General features: G+C 42.0%; 1 protein-coding gene and 1 pseudogene across 1 annotated transcript; both read left to right on the top strand.

Annotated features, from left to right (window-relative positions):
- The first annotated feature begins 12,647 nt into the window (after nucleotides 1-12,647).
- On the top strand, nucleotides 12,648-15,448 carry LOC149980488 (uncharacterized; annotated as a pseudogene).
- Nucleotides 15,449-16,739: 1,291 nt separating this feature from the next.
- On the top strand, nucleotides 16,740-19,537 carry LOC149980487 (uncharacterized). Its single transcript, XM_090188080.1, has 2 exons — nucleotides 16,740-17,673; nucleotides 18,536-19,537. The coding sequence occupies exons 1-2, from the start codon at nucleotides 17,520-17,522 to the stop codon at nucleotides 18,994-18,996; spliced, it is 615 nt and encodes a 204-aa protein (XP_090044206.1). The 5' UTR covers nucleotides 16,740-17,519; the 3' UTR covers nucleotides 18,997-19,537.
- Nucleotides 19,538-19,808: the final 271 nt, after the last annotated feature.

Below are 19,808 nucleotides of genomic sequence, written 5' to 3'. Positions count from 1 at the left end.
GAAGGAGGTCTGGAAGTGTTGGACTTTGTGACATAAATAACACTTTCAAGATCAACTGGTTGAAAAGATGTTTGATCAATACTGATTCAATATGGTATTTCATTCACCCAGAGACTGGACCTACTTATCCACATCTACTGTGTCCCCATCCAGAGACTGGACCTACTTATCCACATCTACTGTGTCCCCATCCAACAGCACACTTTCAAACATAACATCTACCGGCAGCCTAGAGGTGCGTCCGAACATCAAGAAGAAGGGTGGAAACCCAGTAGTCTCGCCCACCTAGTGTGCGATTCAGACGTTCTGCTTGGCCGTTGCCCATGGGATGGTAAGGTGTGGTGTGGGACTTTTCAACACCAGATAACTGAAGCAATTCTACACTAAGTAAACTCTCAAAGTCAGTTAGGTTTCACCAACAAGCTTTAATGGCCTGGAAAATATGTTTCCTGCACAATTCTCCCCCACATGATGTCCACATGTGTGGCTGGTTAAGGCCTTACAAATACTGTAGAACAAACAACGTTAAGGAAGGGCACTTTAACATGTTACATCAGATATATCCATGTAATTCTATGATGTCCACATGTGTGGCTGTTGATGATATCTGTGTTTTCTGAGAAAAAGGTGAGAATCTGTCCCACTTGTTCTTTGATGTAAATCTGTGTCATAATTTTGTGAAAACCTTGCAAGATACCTATTTACCATTATGAACACTGCCCATGTTTAACATGGAGGATATAATATGTTACTATTATGAACACTGCCCATGTTTTACATGGAGGATATAATATGTTACCATTATGAACACTGCCCATGTTTAACATGGAGGATATAATATGTTACCATTATGAACACTGCCCATGTTTAACATGGAGGATATAATATGTTACCATTATGAACACTGCCCATGTTTTACATGGAGGATATAATATGTTACCATTATGAACACTGCCCATGTTTAACATGGAGGATATAATATGTTACCATTATGAACACTGCCCATGTTTTACATGGAGGATATAATATGTTACCATTATGAACACTGCCCATGTTTTACATGGAGGATATAATATGTTACCATTATGAACACTGCCCATGTTTAACATGGAGGATATAATATGTTACCATTATGAACACTGCCCATGTTTAACATGGAGGATATAATATGTTACCATTATGAACACTGCCCATGTTCTACATGGAGGATATAATATGTTACCATTATGAACACTGCCCATGTTTTACATGGAGGATATAATATGTTACCATTATGAACACTGCCCATGTTCTACATGGAGGATATAATATGTTACCATTATGAACACTGCCCATGTTCTACATGGAGGATATAATATGTTACCATTATGAACACTGCCCATGTTTAACATGGAGGATATAATATGTTACCATTATGAACACTGCCCATGTTTTACATGGAGGATATAATATGTTACCATTATGAACACTGCCCATGTTCTACATGGAGGATATAATATGTTACCATTATGAACATTTCTCTCCTGTGTGTGTTCTCTGGTGTATAGTCAGATGGCTAGATGGAACAAAACTCTACATCAGAAAATACATACATGAAGGAGTTGTTTCATGATATCAATGAAATGATGTCACAATGTAGAATGTTTTAACATTGTAGAAGGAGTATTTTAATGATGTCACAATGTAGAATGTTTTAACATTGTAGTAGGAGTATTTTAATGATGTCACAATGTAGAATGTTTTAACATTGTAGTAGGAGTATTTTAATGTAGTCACAATGTAGAATGTTTTAACATTGTAGTAGGAATATTTTAATGATGTCACAATGTAGAATGTTTTAACATTGTAGTAGGAGTATTTTAATGATGTCACAATGTAGAATGTTTTAACATTGTAGTAGGAGTATTTTAATGATGTCACAATGTAGAATGTTTTAACATTGTCGTATGAGTATTTTAATGATGTCACAATGTAGAATGTTTTAACATTGTAGTAGGAGTATTTTAATGATGTCACAATGTAGAATGTTTTAACATTGTAGTAGGAGTATTTTAATGATGTCACAATGTAGAATGTTTTAACATTGTAGTAGGAGTATTTTAATGATGTCACAATGTAGAATGTTTTAACATTGTAGTAGGAGTATTTTAATGATGTCACAATGTAGAATGTTTTAACATTGTAGAAGGAGTATTTTAATGATGTCACAATGTAGAATGTTTTAACATTGTAGTAGGAGTATTTTAATGATGTCACAATGTAGAATGTTTTAACATTGTAGTAGGAGTATTTTAATGATGTCACAATGTAGAATGTTTTAACATTGTTGTAGGAGTATTTTAATGATGTCACAATGTAGAATGTTTTAACATTGTAGTAGGAGTATTTTAATAATGTCACAATGTAGAATGTTTTAACATTGTAGTAGGAGTATTTTAATGATGTCACAATGTAGAATGTTTTAACATTGTTGTAGGAGTATTTTAATGATGTCACAATGTAGAATGTTTTAACATTGTAGAAGGGGTATTTTAATGATGTCACAATGTAGAATGTTTAAACATTGTAGAAGGAGTATTTTAATGATGTCACAATGTAGAATGTTTAAACATTATAGTAGGAGTATTTTAATGATGTCACAATGTAGAATGTTTTAACATTGTAGTAGGAGTATTTTAATGATGTCACAATGTAGAATGTTTTAACATTGTAGTAGGAGTATTTTAATGATGTCACAATGTAGAATGTTTTAACATTGTAGTAGGAGTATTTTAATGATGTCACAATGTAGAACACTAAACGTTTGCCCCCTGTTCAATTGATTTCTGCATGATATGGATATTAGCCTCGGGGGGAAAATCCAGGCTCTGAATTGAAAGAGTGCTATTTATATGATATAACAGAAAGTGACTAACACAAAAAGTGTTACTTTTTTTTAATATCTATTTTTAGAAAAATTAGGAAGATGAGAGTTCTAGAAGCAAGTGAGTTTTAGGAAGACGCGAGTTCTAGAAGCAAGTGAGTTTTAGGAAGACGAGAGTTCTAGAAGCAAGTGAGTTTTAGGAAGACAAGAGTTCTAGAAGCAAGTGAGTTTTAGGAAGACAAGAGTTCTAGAAGCAAGTGAGTTTTAGGAAGACGAGAGTTCTAGAAGCAAGTGAGTTTTAGGAAGACGAGAGTTCTAGAAGCAAGTGAGTTTTAGGAAGATGAGAGTTCTAGAAGCAAGTGAGTTTTAGGAAGACGAGAGTTCTAGAAACAAGTGAGTTTTAGGAAGACGAGAGTTCTAGAAACAAGTGAGTTTTAGGAAGACGAGAGTTCTAGAAGCAAGTGAGTTTTAGGAAGACGAGAGTTCTAGAAGCAAGTGAGTTTTAGGAAGACGAGAGTTCTAGAAGCTAGTGAGATTTTTTTTTAAAAACATTGTAGAAAAATATATATATTTAGAAATACGCGTGTTTTCTTGTTTTTAATTGTTGACAGCCAGTAGACACCATGTTTTTATATTGGTGAAGCATTGTAGTTGATTATAATGTGAAATGGAAGTTGTTTTTTGTTGGAGGTGAGCAAACTTGTTCGAACAAAAATATAGGACGTATTTGTTGTCTTAAGGGGGAAGGTGTTACAGGCTTTGGTTTTTCCATTTATGTTTTGAGGTTGGACTTTAGCACGTCTAGCTCGTTAGCACGTCTGGCTCGTTAGCACGTCTGGCTCATTAGCACGTCTAGCTCGTTAGCTTCGTCTAGCTCATTAGCACGTCTAGCTCGTTAGCACGTAGGACGCACTGATTGGTGTCACCTCATTAGTCAGTTTGTGTTACACCTGTGCTGCTTGTCCATCTCGTTAGTGGGAAGGTGTTTCACCTGAGCTGGTCCAGGTGCTATTTAAGAGTGTCTGGCCCAGTGCTCCAGTTGTCTTGATAGATGTGACAAATCAAAACCTTTAGTTGCACTACCGTTTTGGTTTAAGATGTTTTTATTTCAGGTTGAAGCTTCTTTCTGAAGAGAGCTTTTTTTTTTTTTTAAGAAAAAAAAAATGAATACAAACAAGCAAACCTGGTCGGTTCCGGGGATTGGTATAGCAAATACGTAAGATTTTCATGGACTGAAAAGGAGATGGAACCTTGGGGCAGGGAAACTTTTGGAAGGACCATATTGATGGGATGCCTCAGGATAGAGGTGAAGGAAGTACTCTGCCTTCAAGGCAACCCAAATGAAAAGGGTTTTGATGTGACGTTTCACAAGCAAGAGAAACATGATGATGTATTGAAGATGGCAAAGGAAGCGGAAAGAAAAGGACCCCTGTGCCATTATGCGGTGACCAGCCTGGCAAAGAACAACTTCAGGGTGGTCACCGTAAACATGTACAATCCGCACGTGAAGAATGAAGAAGTGAGGGCCTTTCTGGGGAGGTACATGGACAATGTCTCCTCAGCGAGGTACCTCAGGGACTCCCTGGGTTTCTGGAACGGGAGGAGAGGGTTCCAGGCGTTACTCAGGGAGTCCCCGAAGAGTGTGGATGGCTACCTCCATCCTCCGGCGATGTTCTCCCTGGGGGCTGACAGGGGAACACTCTACTATGCACGTCAGCCCCCGGTCTGCAGGCGTTGTATGGCCTACGGCCATATCCTGGCCTCGTGCAGCGCCAAGAAATGTCGTTTTTGTGGGTCGGAAGAGCACAAGGCCAAGGAGTGTGACGAGCCCAAGGCTTGCCACGGGTGTGGCTCAAGAGCACACCTGTGGCGTGATTGCCCGGCTCGTCACAGGTCATACGCGTCTGCAGCTGGGGGGGGAGCGGGGGATGGGGGGAGGAAAGAAAGGACGCGTGCGGATTGCATGGATGGCACAGGGGAAAAGACGGCGCAGGAAGAAGAGGGGAAGAAGGATGAGGTGGGAAGAAAGAGGCGAAGAGAAGAAAAGAATGGAACAGAAGGAGATAAGAAAAAGGGGACGGAAGAAGAAGAAGGTGGAGGAGCTGAGAAGAGGGAGAATGGGACAGTGGTACGAGAAGGAGTGGAAGAGGGAACGGGGACAGTGGTACGAGAAGGAGTGGAAGAGGGAACGGGGACAGTGACGGAGAAGGTGGGAGGAGTGGATGTGGGAGGGGAGGGGGTGGGAGGGGGGGGAGATGGGGGGAAGGAGTGGGGGGACAGCCTGCCAGGCTTCCTCGAGGTCGAAATGAGGGATTTGGTGGAGGGGTTAGTGGGGATGGGACGTTGTGTCTCCCCGCTACCTCCTTCACCAAAGAAGAAAGGGATAAAGAGGGGGAGCTTGGCAGGAAGTGAGAGGGAGGGGGGTGTGGAGGGGGAGGGGGGGGTTAAGAGAGTGGCGGGGGGGGGGAGGGGAGGGTAATTTGTCCTCCCGGTTTGCCTCAGCCCCTTGCATTTTAGTGGATGACTCCAGTGAGGGGTCGGTGGGTTGTTTGCTAGAGGGATCCCAACTCCTGTTTGGGGAGATGGGGTCCCCTATATGCAGCCCCGAGGCAAACAGGGAGGGGGGGATGGTGGGTGGGGAGGGAGGACCCAACACACTGCCTGGATCATGGGTTGGGATGGAGGACGGGGGGGCGTCAGGAGAGGAGAGGACGTCCCCGCCGGTGGAGATGGACCAGGGGAGCATCGGGTGAGTCTCCTGGTTTTTCTTTGGGTTTGGGGTTTTTATTTGTTGTAAATAATTAAATGAATAGTTCTGTTTCTTTTATTAGTCTAAATGTTAGGGGGTTAAGGGATAATGTTAAAAGGAGGGCAGTTTTTTGTTATTTAGAGGGTGTGGGGTTTGATTTCTGTTTTTTACAGGAGGCTCACCTGAGGGATGGTGGGGATGTGTGTAGATTTAAGAGGGAGTGGGATAAGGGGGAATCTTTTTGGGGCATAGGAGGGGTGCACTCAACAGGAGTAGGGATTTTGTGTGGGCATAGAGAGGTTAAAATAGAGAACACTTTTGTAATAATGCAGGGTAGAGTTTTGGGGATAGATGTTAAGTTTAGAGAAGCTAGATATAGCTTAATTGGGGTGTATGGGCCACAGGTGGCGGCAGACAGGAGGGAGATGGTGGACTGTCTGGCGCCCCTGTGTGTTACAAACAGGCACTTGGTGATAGGAGGAGACTTTAATATAGATTTAGGGGTAGGCGGTGATAGCAGTGCAGGTGCCATCTCTGGGCTAATGGCTTGCCATGGTCTGGTTGATGGTGGCCTGCACACTACTCCGGCAATGGTCGGTCCTACATGGCGCAACTCCAGGGGGGTTGCGCGGAGGCTCGACTACATTTTTGTATCCAGGTCTTTGGGTCAGTTGTCTGGGCGGCTGTTGCCTGTTTTCTTCACGGATCACGACGGGGTGTTCCTGCAGGTGGGGTCGCCAGTCTGCCTCTTCGGTAGGGGGTACTGGAAGTTAGATCGGGATATACTGGAGGAGCAGGCTTTCGTTGACGCATTTTTTTTGTTTCTTTCGGAGGCTTGACGGCCTCCGGTCCATGTTCGAGGGGGTGTTAGAGTGGTGGGATTTAGTCAAGGGGAGGATAAGGGCTTTTATAATAGGATATTGTAGAAGGAAAAAAGGGAGGAAAGGAGGGAGGTGGATCGTATCCAAAGGTTAATTGAACTCGAGTACGAGGCAGGCAACCTCGGCGGGTCGATTGACTGGGAGAGATTCGCAGCCCTAAAGGCGCAGCTCAGGGAGCTGCAGGAGCAGAAGGCTCGAGCTTTCCTGGAGCGTGCGCATAGTGGCTTTCTAGAACATAATGAGACTTGTTCCGCTATGTTCTTTAAGTCGGTTAGGGCCAGACAGAGTAGGAAGGTAATGAAGGGAGTTAGGGAAGAAAATGGTAGTATAGTAAGTAAACCAGAGGAAATGGTCAGGGTGACAACTGATCATTTCCAAGGTTTATTTAAGGAAAGGGAAATAGATGTAGAGCAGGGAAACGTGTTTTTAGAACACTTGTCCCGGCGGTTGCCAGAGGACATTAGAGACGTGATGGAGGCCCAGATCTCACTAGAAGAGGTTGAGAGCGCTCTTAGGAGGATGGGAAAAGGGAAGGTGCCTGGGATGGATGGGCTGCCGGCTGAGTTTTACCTCAAGTTTTGGGGTATACTTGGACCAGTGGTTCTCGAAGTCTTGAAGGCCATCCTTGAGACGGGGGTCCCGGGGGGATCAATGGCTGTTGGTGTGCTGTCACTTCTTTATAAGAAGGGGGAAGCAACTGACCTTGGCAACTGGCGGCCATTGACCATGCTGTGCGTAGATTGCAAGATTCTTGCAAAGGTTTTAGCAGACCGGTTGCGCACAGCCCTTCCCTACGTCGTCCACGAGGATCAGACGTGCGGGGTAGAGGGCCGCTCTATAAGATGGAACCTACAGTTGATCAGGGATTCCATCGCTTGGGTTGAAGATAGAGGGCTGCCTTTAATGGTAGCAGCGCTAGATCAGGCGAAAGCTTTTGATCGCGTGAATAGATCTTTTCTATTCAGGGTGTTAGGTAGATTAGGATTTGGGGAGAAGTTTATAGGATGGATCCGTACTTTATATGTCGGAGCGGGGTGTCGAGTTAGTGTAAATAGTCACTTAGGTGACGTTTTTGACCTCTCGTCTGGGGTCAGGCAGGGATGCCCACTCTCGGCTCTCCTCTTCGTTCTGTACATGGAGCCTCTGGGGGCTGCCATTAGGGCAGACACAGGGGTGGAAGGCTTGTTGATCCCTGGAAGCGGTGGGCTGCGTGTTAAGATGACGCAGTACGCCGACGACACTTCCTTGCTGTTGTGCAAGGACTCGTGCCTGACAAGGTCCCTTGCCATCTTTGGGGATTTCACCCGAGCGTCGGGAGCAGTTCTGAACCATGCAAAGTCTTCCGTCAAGTTTTTCGGAAGATGGCGCGGTAGAACGGATGTGCCTGGGGGGTTATCTCTCTGTGAAGGGGCCCTGAGGATTCTCTGGGTTCATTTTGAGAGCTCCGGCTCAGCGACGCTAAACTGGAACATGCGTATCGCAGTGGTACAGAGGAAGCTAGCAATGTGGAAGGCTAGGTATTTGTCTTTTATGGGCAAAGTCCTGGTCCTAAAGGTGGATGTGTTTCCGTCTCTTTTGTATGTGGCATACATCTACCCATTGCCGGCTTGTCTGAGGAGGCCTCTAGTGAGGCTTGTGTTTCAGTTTATGTGGAGTGGCAGGTGCGAGTGGGTTGCCAGGGCACGCATGATCTGGGGGGTACCACATTTCCCCCTCAAGCTGGACGCCATTTTTGTTTCTTTCTTGTTGATGGAGCTTGCTCGTCCGGTTATACACCCGTCCGGTTACCTCCTGCGGGTGTTCTTCTCGTATAAGGCGAGAAGCGTAATGGTGTGGTCTAACGCGGGTCCTCGGGCGGAACAGCTGCCGTGGCATTTTGGCCATGTGGCCAAGTGGCTGCGTGCGCACCCCGAGGTTGAAGTTGCCCGAGTAGGTTTAGACCACAGGCACCTGTACGAGGAGGTCAGGCAGGTAGGGAGTCCTGCGCCTGTAGCGGGCATCTCGTCGGTGGTCTGGGAGGGAGTGCAGGCGCGGGGCCTGGACAACAGGCTCAAGGACCTGAATTGGTTGGGCCTCCATAAGTGCTTGCCGGTACGTGCCATCTTGTACCGGTATAGTTTGATGCAATCCCCCACCTGTCCAAGATCCTCTTGTGGCAGGGAGGAGACTGTGCGCCATGCCTTCTGGGACTGTGCCTTTGCCGGACTAGTCTGGGCTAGGGCACGGGTAATGCTAGGTGTGGTTAGGAGTGATTTTGTTTTGACATGGGCTAGGCTAGAGAGAGGCGTAGGGAGAGCAAAGGGAACGGATAGGGACAGGTTTCTGCTCTGGCTTCTCATGAGTCTCTTTAAAAAGGGACTGTGGGAAGCCAGGCAGAATTTAGTCAAGACAGGGAGAGATTGGGGGGTGGAAGGGATAGTGAGAAGGGTGGAAGGTGATTTGAGGGGGAAGATGAAGAGGGAGGAGAGGAAGTGGGGGAAGCATGCGGCACGGGAGAGGTGGAAAGGGGGTTTAGGGCTGGGAGTGTTAGAGTGAGTTTGGTAAGGGGATAGATTAGGGAAGGGGAGATAGGGAAAGGGTTAGGTATTGGTTAGGTATGACGGGGAGGGACGATGCTCCCCTGAGGTTTGTTTTTGTTTGATGTTTTTGTAAATATAATTAATTAAGAATGAATGAGAATTATGATTTTGTAATAGTATGAATGGTATTGATTGTAATAAATTATTTTAACCACCTTTTTGATTTGCTTCCTGTTTTTAAGTTTGGTGTTGGTTTTTCTTTTGTTTGCCTATTCTTGGGCAGATTTAGTGGCTGTCTTTTAGGTCCCAGTTGTTGTTACTAGTCAACTTTCAGTGGACACCCCCTCAGTGTCTTTTCAGAACCCCTCCTAAAACCCCTCCTGTTTAGTTGTGGTTGTTGTCAGTGACTCTGTTAGTTCCCTCTTCTATTTAAGGGACATTTCTGGGTTTTGTTGCTGGGGAACGTAACAAGAAAACAATGGAGAAAAACAAGCTTATATTTTGGGTTGGATATTGCATCCAATTAATATTTTAATCAATGCCATTTCTTTACAATGCTCATTAATCTTTCAGTTATTCTTCTGTTATTTTTATTCTGTTGTGGTAAATATTTCAGTTATTTTCTTTGGGAAGCCATTGTGTTGCATCCATGTCTGAAATGTGCTGTATAAATACAGCTTGATTTGAACATATTGTAACCCAATGACCAATGAAGAAATATGTGCAAAGCAACACATCTTAGTCCAACTTAGTATGAAAAACCGTATCAATCTGACTTTCCCAGCCTGCTGAAGGCGCGGTGGAGGGGTAAACACCACCCCCGGCTCTACCAGGGGCTTGAGGTGGTCTCCCACAGCTCCTCTTAAATCGTGTTCTGTGGTCTTGCTGTTCCATTTCTTGACTGCCCCTGCAACACAGAAACACATTAAGTCGTATTATATAAAACACTCTAAGTAATGGATATGGAGCATCTATAGCCTCAGTTACACCTGGCACCTAAATGTGACTTCTGACATCTGAAATTCACCCTCACCTTTGATGCGCATGAATCAAGTTATCTGGACATGTTGATTAAGAGGGAGATTGGTGGCTTTAGCACAGACCTATACAGGAAGCTGACGGACAGGAATTCCCTGATAGCTTCCAACCTACAACCCTAGAAAATAGCCTCCATCAGCCAATACTGTCGCATACACAGGTTTTGTGGTACACAGAGTGACTATCACAAACAAGCCGACTGTCTGGCTGAGCGTTTCAGACAGTGGGGTTACTCAGAGGACTGTCTGGATCAATGAGGTAAGATCCCAATACCCATGTAAACATAGCTTACTGACAGATCAATGAGGTCAGATCCCAATTTCCCATGTAAACATAGCTTACTGACAGATCAATGAGGTCAGATCCCAATACCCATGTAAACATAGCTTACTGACAGATCAATGAGGTTAGATCCGATACCCATGTAAACATAGCTTACTGATAGATCAATGAGGTTAGATCCAATACCCATGTAAACATAGCTTACTGACAGATCAATGAGGTTAGATCCAATACCCATGTAAACATAGCTTACTGACAGATCAATGAGGTCAGATCCCAATACCCATGTAAACATAGCTTACTGACAGATCAATGAGGTTAGATCCAATACCCATGTAAACATAGCTTACTGATAGATCAATGAGGTTAGATCCAATACCCATGTAAACATAGCTTACTGACAGATCAATGAGGTTAGATCCAATACCCATGTAAACATAGCTTACTGACAGATCAATGAGGTCAGATCCCAATACCCATGTAAACATAGCTTACTGATAGATCAATGAAGTTAGATCCAATACACATGTAAACATAGCTTACTGACAGATCAATGAGGTTAGATCCAATACCCATGTAAACATAGCTTACTGACAGATCAGTGAGGTTAGATCCAATACCCATGTGTTGCGAACAGGTCGATTGTAGCAGTAGTCGTTTCGGTGGAGAATAACTTTACAGTTATTTTGACCGCGGTGGTTATTGAAATCGTGGTTTCGTGGAAGAAACCGTTGTTGTGCATCATCGTTCAACGCTCCAATACCTGATAATGACCAAACCTGTTTAGGCTTTTTGGGAATTTAACTTCAATGTTCATAGTGCACCTACCCGCCTGTCCAACATCACTACTCTGGACGGCTCTGACTTAGAATACGTGGACAACTACAAATACTTAGGTGTCTGGTTAGACTGTAAACTCTCCTTCCAGACCCATATCAAACATCTCCAATCCAAAGTTAAATCTAGAATTGGCTTCCTATTTCGCAACAAAGCATCCTTCACTCATGCTGCCAAACATACCCTTGTAAAACTGACCATCCTACCAATCCTCGACTTTGGCGATGTAATTTACAAAATAGCCTCCAATACCCTACTCAACAAACTGGATGCAGTCTATCACAGTGCAATCCGTTTTGTCACCAAAGCCCCATATACTACCCACCATTGCGACCTGTACGCTCTCGTTGGCTGGCCCTCGCTTCATACTCGTCGCCAAACCCACTGGCTCCATGTCATCTACAAGACCCTGCTAGGTAAAGTCCCCCCTTATCTCAGCTCGCTGGTCACCATAGCATCTCCCACCTGTAGCACACGCTCCAGCAGGTATATCTCTCTAGTCACCCCCAAAACCAATTCTTTCTTTGGCCGTCTCTCTTTCCAGTTCTCTGCTGCCAATGACTGGAACGAACTACAAAAATCTCTGAAACTGGAAACACTTATCTCCCTCACTAGCTTTAAGCACCAACTGTCAGAGCAGCTCACAGATTACTGCACCTGTACATAGCCCACATATAATTTAGCCCTATCAACTACCTCTTTCCCAACTGTATTTAATTTATTTATTTATTCTGCTCCTTTGCACCCCATTATTTTTATTTCTACTTTGCACATTCTTCCATTGCAAAACTACCATTCCAGTGTTTTACTTGCTATATTGTATTTACCTTGCCACCAAGGCCTTTTTTTGCCTTTACCTCCCTTCTCACCTCATTTGCTCACATTGTATATAGACTTGTTTATACTTTATTATTGACTGTATGTTTGTTTTACTCCATGTGTAACTCTGTGTTGTTGTATCTGTCGAACTGCTTTGCTTTATCTTGGCCAGGTCGCAATTGTAAATGAGAACTTGTTCTCAACTTGCCTACCTGGTTAAATAAAGGTAAAATAAATAAAAATAAATAAAATAGTATAAACATCTGTAGGGTTGGTAGAATGTGGAAAGACCCACCTCATTGGTTAATATTCCCTGTAGTAGAAACATCTGTTGGGTTGGTAGAATGTGGAAAGACCCACCTCATTGGTTAATATTAACTGTAGCAGAAACATCTGTTGGGTTGGTAGAATGTGGAAAGACCCACCTCATTGGTTAATATTCACTGTAGTAGAAACATCTGTTGAGTTGGTAGAATGTGGAAGTAGGTTTTAAATTCATACTTAATACACATCTGCAGTTGTCTGACTATTATATTATTATTTAATGAAAGAAATGTAAAAATGCACTTTTTGTCTGGAAATAAAATAAACATTTATCTGCGTTAACCACTCCAGTCAACAGATGGCGATATGCGTTTTTCAGGCGATTCCGAGCGGAAACGTTCAAGCTGTTCAGACTGCTTCGGTCTATATTTACTTCTGTATTTGGAACATAATTCTGTCTTTTAACTAGTTTCCCCATTTCATGTCATATTTCCGTTTAGTCAGGTAACGGTAGCTGGCTTGATAAATGAGCCTATCACTAGGCAAGTCGCTAACTAGCTAACATCCCCGACCATGAGCTCAGCAAGCTGCTGCCCTCCTGCTAAAAAAGAGGTCTGCTGGAAGGAGAAAGAAGGTATTTGGCTGAACGTTGTCGTGAAAGAGGAGAATGAAGAGGAGGATGTAACAGTAAACGAAGAAGTCGAGGGTGAGGCTGTTACACAGAAAGAAGAGGAAGAAAACCATTATACTTTTTTTGGAGTGAATGAAGGAGAGATAACTGTCATATTGAAGGAGGAGGAGAGGGAAGAAGAGGAGGAGACAGAAGATCTGAGTAACACCAGTAAGTCCTGTCTTGAAAATAGTTGTTGAACTGATACGTGGTTTTAAAACGGCATTCTACTCTGGTTCTGAGCTTAAATGCCGTTTTTTAATGTAGGAATTGATAAAGCTACACTGTAAGATGTGAATACCATCAAGAAGCTGGCCAACAACAAAACTTTAACAATGGATTTGCACCTAAAATCACAACTTAAATGTCTCACGGAATGGACTTGCCTTCATTCAATACTGCAATTCCACTGTACTAAACTGGAGGCGATTTCAGGTGATTGAGGCATCTAGTCTAGATTAAACGTCATAGGAAGTTTTATCATGTGGAGGTTTCATTCAGGTCTCTGTTTAATTAAATCATCTGTTTGTCTTTGACAGGAGAGAGACCAGACTCTCCTTCTGACAGCAGGAAGAGTCCTTCAGGGAAACCAGACCCCGAGACGTCCAAACCAGCAGGACGACATCACTGCTCCCAGTTGTGGAAAGAGTTTTACCCAGTTAGGGAGCCTGAGAACACATAAGAGAATACACACTGGAGAGAAGCCTTACCACTGTTCCCAATGTGGAATGTCGTTTACCCAGTTAGGGAGCCTGCAAACGCATGAGAGGGGACACACAGGGGAAAAGCTTTTCCAATGTTCCCATTGTGGAAAGAGTTTTGGCCAGGTAGGAAACCTGAACAAGCATGAGAGGACACACACAGGTAAGAAGATGTACCGCTGCTCCCAGTGTGGAGAGAGATTTACCCGGTTAAGGTACCTGAAAGAGCATGAAAGAATACATACAAATACACAGGAGGAGAAGACATACCACTGCTCTCACTGTGGAAAGACATTTTCCCAGTCAGATAACCTGAAAACACATGAGAGAATCGAGAGGCTGTGTTCTGACTTGTGTTTTTGACTGAGAATGTGTGTGTTTGTTTGGGCTGTCAGACTTGAGTTCACTTCGTATAATGTTAGTGCACTATTTTTAATTGTGATTAATCCATTGTCTCAAAGGGTTAAAAACACACTGAAAACATCCAAGATACATACTATATACAGCTAAAATCTACAATGCCATGTAAACACAAGATGACATTGAGGTTAAATAAAGTGTGATTTATCAATGGAACATATTTTGACAGGTCCACTGTGTGTCTCTGTAGAGTCATAATATCCATAACAACTAGAGGTCAAACAGGGAGATGGTTCCATTCATTTTCCCCACAGGGCTGTGTTTTGTTTAGACTCACCCTGGTGTGATGTTTTGATAACCATGTAAACCTCTCTGGGACAAGGTGACTGTGGACACAGTGTGTTGTCAATTTATTGTCATGTTTTTAAAATGGTATGACTGCCTTTATTTTAGCTGGATCCCAGGAAGAGTAGCTGCTGCCTTGGCAGGAACTAATGGGGATCCACAATAAACCCCAGGAAGAGTAGCTGCTGCCTTGGCAGGAACTAATGGGGATCCATAATAAACCCCAGGAAGTGTAGCTGCTGCCTTGGCAGGAACTAATGGGGATCCATATTAAACCCCAGGAAGAGTAGCTGCTGCCTTGGCAGGAACTAATGGGGATGTCTCTCTCTACTCTCAGATTCGAAAATGCTAATTAGCATCAAAGTAGACAACATGCCTACAAATCCCTGCAAGCTCCTGCAATTCATCTCTAACCAACACATTTCACAGAACAGTTCACAGAATTGTCCATTGAAATAAATGTTGACAATTTAATCACTGCTACATTAAGGCCTGATTGGTGGAGTGCTGCAGAGATGGTTGTCCTTCTGGAAGGTTCTCCCGTCTCCACAGAGGAAATCTGGAGCTCTGTCAGAGTGAACATCGGGTTCTTGTTCACCTCCTTGACCAAGGCCCTTCTCCCCCGATGTCTCAGTTTGGCCGGGCGGCCAGCTCTAGAAAGAGTATTGGTGTTTCCAAACTTCTTCCATTTTAGAATGAAGCTGTAACGTAACTAAATGTGGAATAAGTGAAGGGGTCTGAATACTTAATGAATACACTGTATAAGACTGGAAGAGGTTTCTATCATTGGCAGTTTTGTACACAGTCAGGTGATACGTGGTATAGAAAGTCCAATCTTAGGAGAGAACATGGGAGGCACTATACTGTGTGTCTGCAGGTGTCTATCTGGTCAAAACCACTGATACAGGTGCCCCTCCACCCTCTGGTGGGATGGATCATGTCTACAGAGACACCTACATTCAAATACTTAGATTTGTGTGTATTGGGTATATGTTGTGAAATATTAGATATTACTTGTTAGATATTACTGCAGTGTCGGAGCTAGAAACACAAGCATTTTGCTACACCTGCAATAACATTTGCTAAACACGTGTATGTGACCAATAAAATGTGATTTTGATTTGAAATAAACGTCCTATTTATCAAAGCTGATTTTGGATGGAGTCAAAATGACTCCAAAGGATTTTAATTTGTTAAAAGTCCTTATTGATACAGAAACACTAAACCAGGATTTAGATGTATTAAGAACAAGTTGATTGACAAAGTCATGAAAAATTGGATGAATTGACTAAACCACATTATGGCTGTGATAAAAGATATGCATCTGGGGTCAAAATGATCCATGTCAGAACTATGGTTCAATGTAAATATGTAGTGTGTCTAAATGATCCATGTCAGAACTATGGTTCAATGTAAATATGTAGTGGGTCTAAATGATCCATGTCAGAACTATGGTTCAATGTAAATATGTAGTGTGTCTAAATGATCCATGTCAGAACTATGGTTCAATGTAAATATGTAGTGTGTCTAAATGATCCATGTCAGAACTATGGTTCAATGTAAATATGTAGTGTGTCAAAATGATCCATGTCAGAACTATGGTTCAATGTAAATATGTAGTGGGTCTAAATGATCCATGTCAGAACTATGGTTCAATGTAAATATGTAGTGGGTCTAAATGATCCATGTCAGAACTATGGTTCAATGTAAATATGTAGTGGGTCTAAATGATCCATGTCAGAACTATGGTTCAATGTAAATATGTAGTGTGTCTAAATGATCCATGTCAGAACTATGGTTCAATGTAAATATGTAGTGTGTCTAAATGATCCATGTCAGAACTATGGTTCAATGTAAATATATAGTGGGTCTAAATGATCCCTGTCAGAACTATGGTTCAATGTAAATATGTAGTGGGTCTAAATGATCCCTGTCAGAACTATGGTTCTATGTAAATATATAGTGGGTCTAAATGATCCCTGTCAGAACTATGGATCAATGTAAATATGTAGTGGGTCTAAATGATCCATGTCAGAACTATGGTTCAATGTAAATATGTAGTGGGTCTAAATGATCCATGTCAGAACTATGGTTCAATGTAAATATGTAGTGGGTCTAAATGATCCATGTCAGAACTATGGTTCAATGTAAATATGTAGTGGGTCGAAATGATCCATGTCAGAACTATGGTTCAATGTAAATATGTAGTGGGTCGAAATGATCCATGTCAGAACTATGGTTCAATGTAAATATGTAGTGGGTCTAAATGATCCATGTCAGAACTATGGTTCAATGTAAATATGTAGTGGGTCGAAATGATCCATGTCAGAACTATGGTTCAATGTAAATATGTAGTGGGTCTAAATGATCCATGTCAGAACTATGGTTCAATGTAAATATGTAGTGGGTCTAAATGATCCATGTCAGAACTATGGTTCAATGTAAATATGTAGTGGGTCTAAAGTTTGTTTTAAATTATCACTCATTAAAAACGAATCAATCAACACATGCTTCTCTTTGAACGACATAATATAATAATCAACTTTAATGAAATAAATGAAAAATTTACTTTTGGTTCCTCAACTGCGTTGCCACTCCAGTCAGCAGATGGCGATGTGCGTCTTTTAGGTTCAGGCGACGCTGCCAGTGTGACGTATAATCTAGTGGACGGGACGCTCCTTCAACAACAACAGTTAGACACCTCGGTAGCTTTATAGCAAACATAGCTACAACATTCACTCTCTTTACACTGTTTTGGTGTATATTAGTCGCTGTGTATTAAACACACTTCTGTCGTATGTACGTGTTGGCCCATTTAATTATATAATTACGTTGTTTGTCAGCTAGCTGGTTTGCTAAATTAGCTTAGAACTAGGCTAGTCACTAATGCTAGCTAGCGAACATCTCCGACCACGAGTTCACTAAGTTACTCTCCTCCTGCTAAAGAAGAGGAGGTCTTCTGGACGGAGAAAGAAGTTCTCCTGAAAGAGGAGGAGGAAGAGAAGGATGTTACAATACAAAAACAAGTAGAGGGTGAGACTGTTCCCGTGAAAGAAGAAGAGAAAGACGTTTCAGTGGAAGAAAAGGAAGACTCGTTCAGAGTGAAAGAGGAGGAGGATGCTACAGTAAAAGAAGAGGAAGCGGAGAGAGAGGATGATGCAGTTTATGGAGTGAAAGAGGGGGAGGGGGAGATGACTGTCACATCGAAAAAGGAGGAGGAGGACGAAGAAGAGGAAACTGGATATCTGGGCCCGGTTTCCCCAACGCATCTTAAGGCATCCTATGGTTCTAACGGTGAACTCAGCCGTAAGATGGTTTTGAGAAACCGGGCCGTGATTAACACTAGTAAGTACTGTCTTAAAAACAGAGGCACAAACTCTGCAGTTGTTGAACTGATGTGTGGTGTTAAAGGGGAAATATGTAATTGCTACATTTATATTATTTATAGCCATTGATTCTTGAAGAATATAACACATGCCTCATGAGCTTAGTTCAACTGTTGTACCCCATCAGAACCCCAAATAAGATTTTTTATTCCAATGTTTAGAAACAATGTGAATCAACACTGTATAGCCTCAACATGGTTAAAACTATAATGTTGATTTCATGGATGGTCAGTCCTTGCATCCGTAGGTCTGTCTATGAATTTGAGAGTAGTTACATTTCTCCAGACCCATCCATCATCTTATTACCAAAACAGTGGTGGAATGACATCTTTGTTATTGTTTGAACTGCAGATTGGTTGATCGATTGATTTGGCTTTTTTAAAGGGACAACCTAGGATTTAAACGGCAACAAAATGGCTGCCCTGAGACTTGGTTTGGTAAACAGCTGAGGGATGGGGGCTGGAGAAATGTAACCACTCTCACATTCAATTCATTGCCCTCTTGCGCCTATTTTAGCAAACACAGAAAGGGGCTTATATTGGTGACCAAAGGTTGTCTGGCACACTGCTTAGGGGTTCAGCAACTGTAATAACGTATTTATAGCCTACAATCATCAATGTTACTACTAATGTGAAAACAAGACAAAATATGACTATTGTTGCTCACTTGACTGTCTTAAGACAATTGTCAAATCATTGTAACATTCATTACAGACGTCAATTGTTGTACAACATCATGGCTACGCTGTTGTCATCACCTTTTACAGTGGATTTCTGCTGTTGTGGGCCTTTAACCATCTGTCTGACTTGTTGTTCACACAGGAGAGAGATGTGACTATCGTGGATCCTCTGGGGAGCCTCAACAACATCATGAAGCTGACGAGGCAGGGAAGAGTCCCTCCCGATCAGAACACCTCAAGAAACACCAGTGGAGACCAACAGGGAAGAAATCTCACTGCTGCTCTAACTGTGGGAAGAGTTACTTAAGATCAAATTCACTAAAAGTACACATGAGAATTCACACGGGAGAGAAACCTTATAGCTGTGATCAATGTGGGAAGAGTTTTACTCAGTCAAGCAGCCTGTTATCTCACGAGAGAAAACACACAGGAGAGAAACTTTACAGCTGTGATCAATGTGGGAAGAATTTTACTCATTCAAGCAGCCTGTTGTCTCACCAGAGAACACACACAGGAGAGAAATCTTACAGCTGTTATCAATGTGTGAAGAATTTTACTCAGTCAAGCAACCTGGTATCACACCAGAGAAAACACACAGGATAGAAACCTTATAGCTGTGAACAATGTGGGAAGAATTTTACTACATCTAGTCATCTGATTGTACACCAGAGAACACACCCAGGAGAGAAACCTCATAGCTGTGGTCAATGTCACAAGAGATACTCTGATAAAAGATCTCTGATCAAACATCAGAAAATACATTAATGATGGAGTTGTTTCATGATATCAATGAATTAATGTCACAATGTATAATGTTTTAACATTGTAGAAGGAGTATTTTAATGATGTCACAATGTAGAATGTTTTAACATTGTAAAAGGGGTATTTTAATGATGTCACAATGTAGAATGTTTTAACATTGTAGAAGGAGTATTTTAATGATGTCACAATGTATAATGTTTTAACATTGTAGTAGGAATATTTTAATAATGTCACAATGTAGAATGTTTTAACATTGTAGTAGGAGTATTTTAATGATGTCACAATGTAGAATGTTTAAACATTGTATTAGGAGTATTTTAATGATGTCACAATGTAGAATGTTTTAACATTGTAGTAGGAGTATTTTAATGATGTCACAATGTAGAATGTTATAACATTGTAGAAGGAGTATTTTAATGATGTCACAATGTATAATGTTTTAACATTGTAGTAGGAATATTTTAATAATGTCACAATGTAGAATGTTTTCACATTGTAGTAGGAATATTTTAATAATGTCACAATGTATAATGTTTAAACATTGTAGAAGGAGTATTTTAATGATGTCACAATGTATAATGTTTTAACATTGTAGTAGGAATATTTTAATAATGTCACAATGTAGAATGTTTTCACATTGTAGTAGGAATATT

Source organism: Oncorhynchus mykiss, chromosome 10 (genome assembly GCF_057628025.1).
Source record: "Oncorhynchus mykiss isolate SJ-2025 chromosome 10, ASM5762802v1, whole genome shotgun sequence".
Classification (NCBI taxonomy): Eukaryota; Metazoa; Chordata; class Actinopteri; order Salmoniformes; family Salmonidae; genus Oncorhynchus; species Oncorhynchus mykiss.
Note: the sequence above shows the minus strand (reverse complement) of the source record. Positions and strands in the feature narration are given on the sequence as shown.

Coding starts and splice junctions, on each gene's coding strand:
- LOC149980487 (XM_090188080.1), top strand. CDS start 17,520: ATGACTGTCACATCGAAAAAGGAGGAGGAGGACGAAGAAGAGGAAACT. Junction 17,674..18,535: donor CCGGGCCGTGATTAACACTA/GTAAGTACTGTC, acceptor TTGTTCACACAG/GAGAGAGATGTGACTATCGT.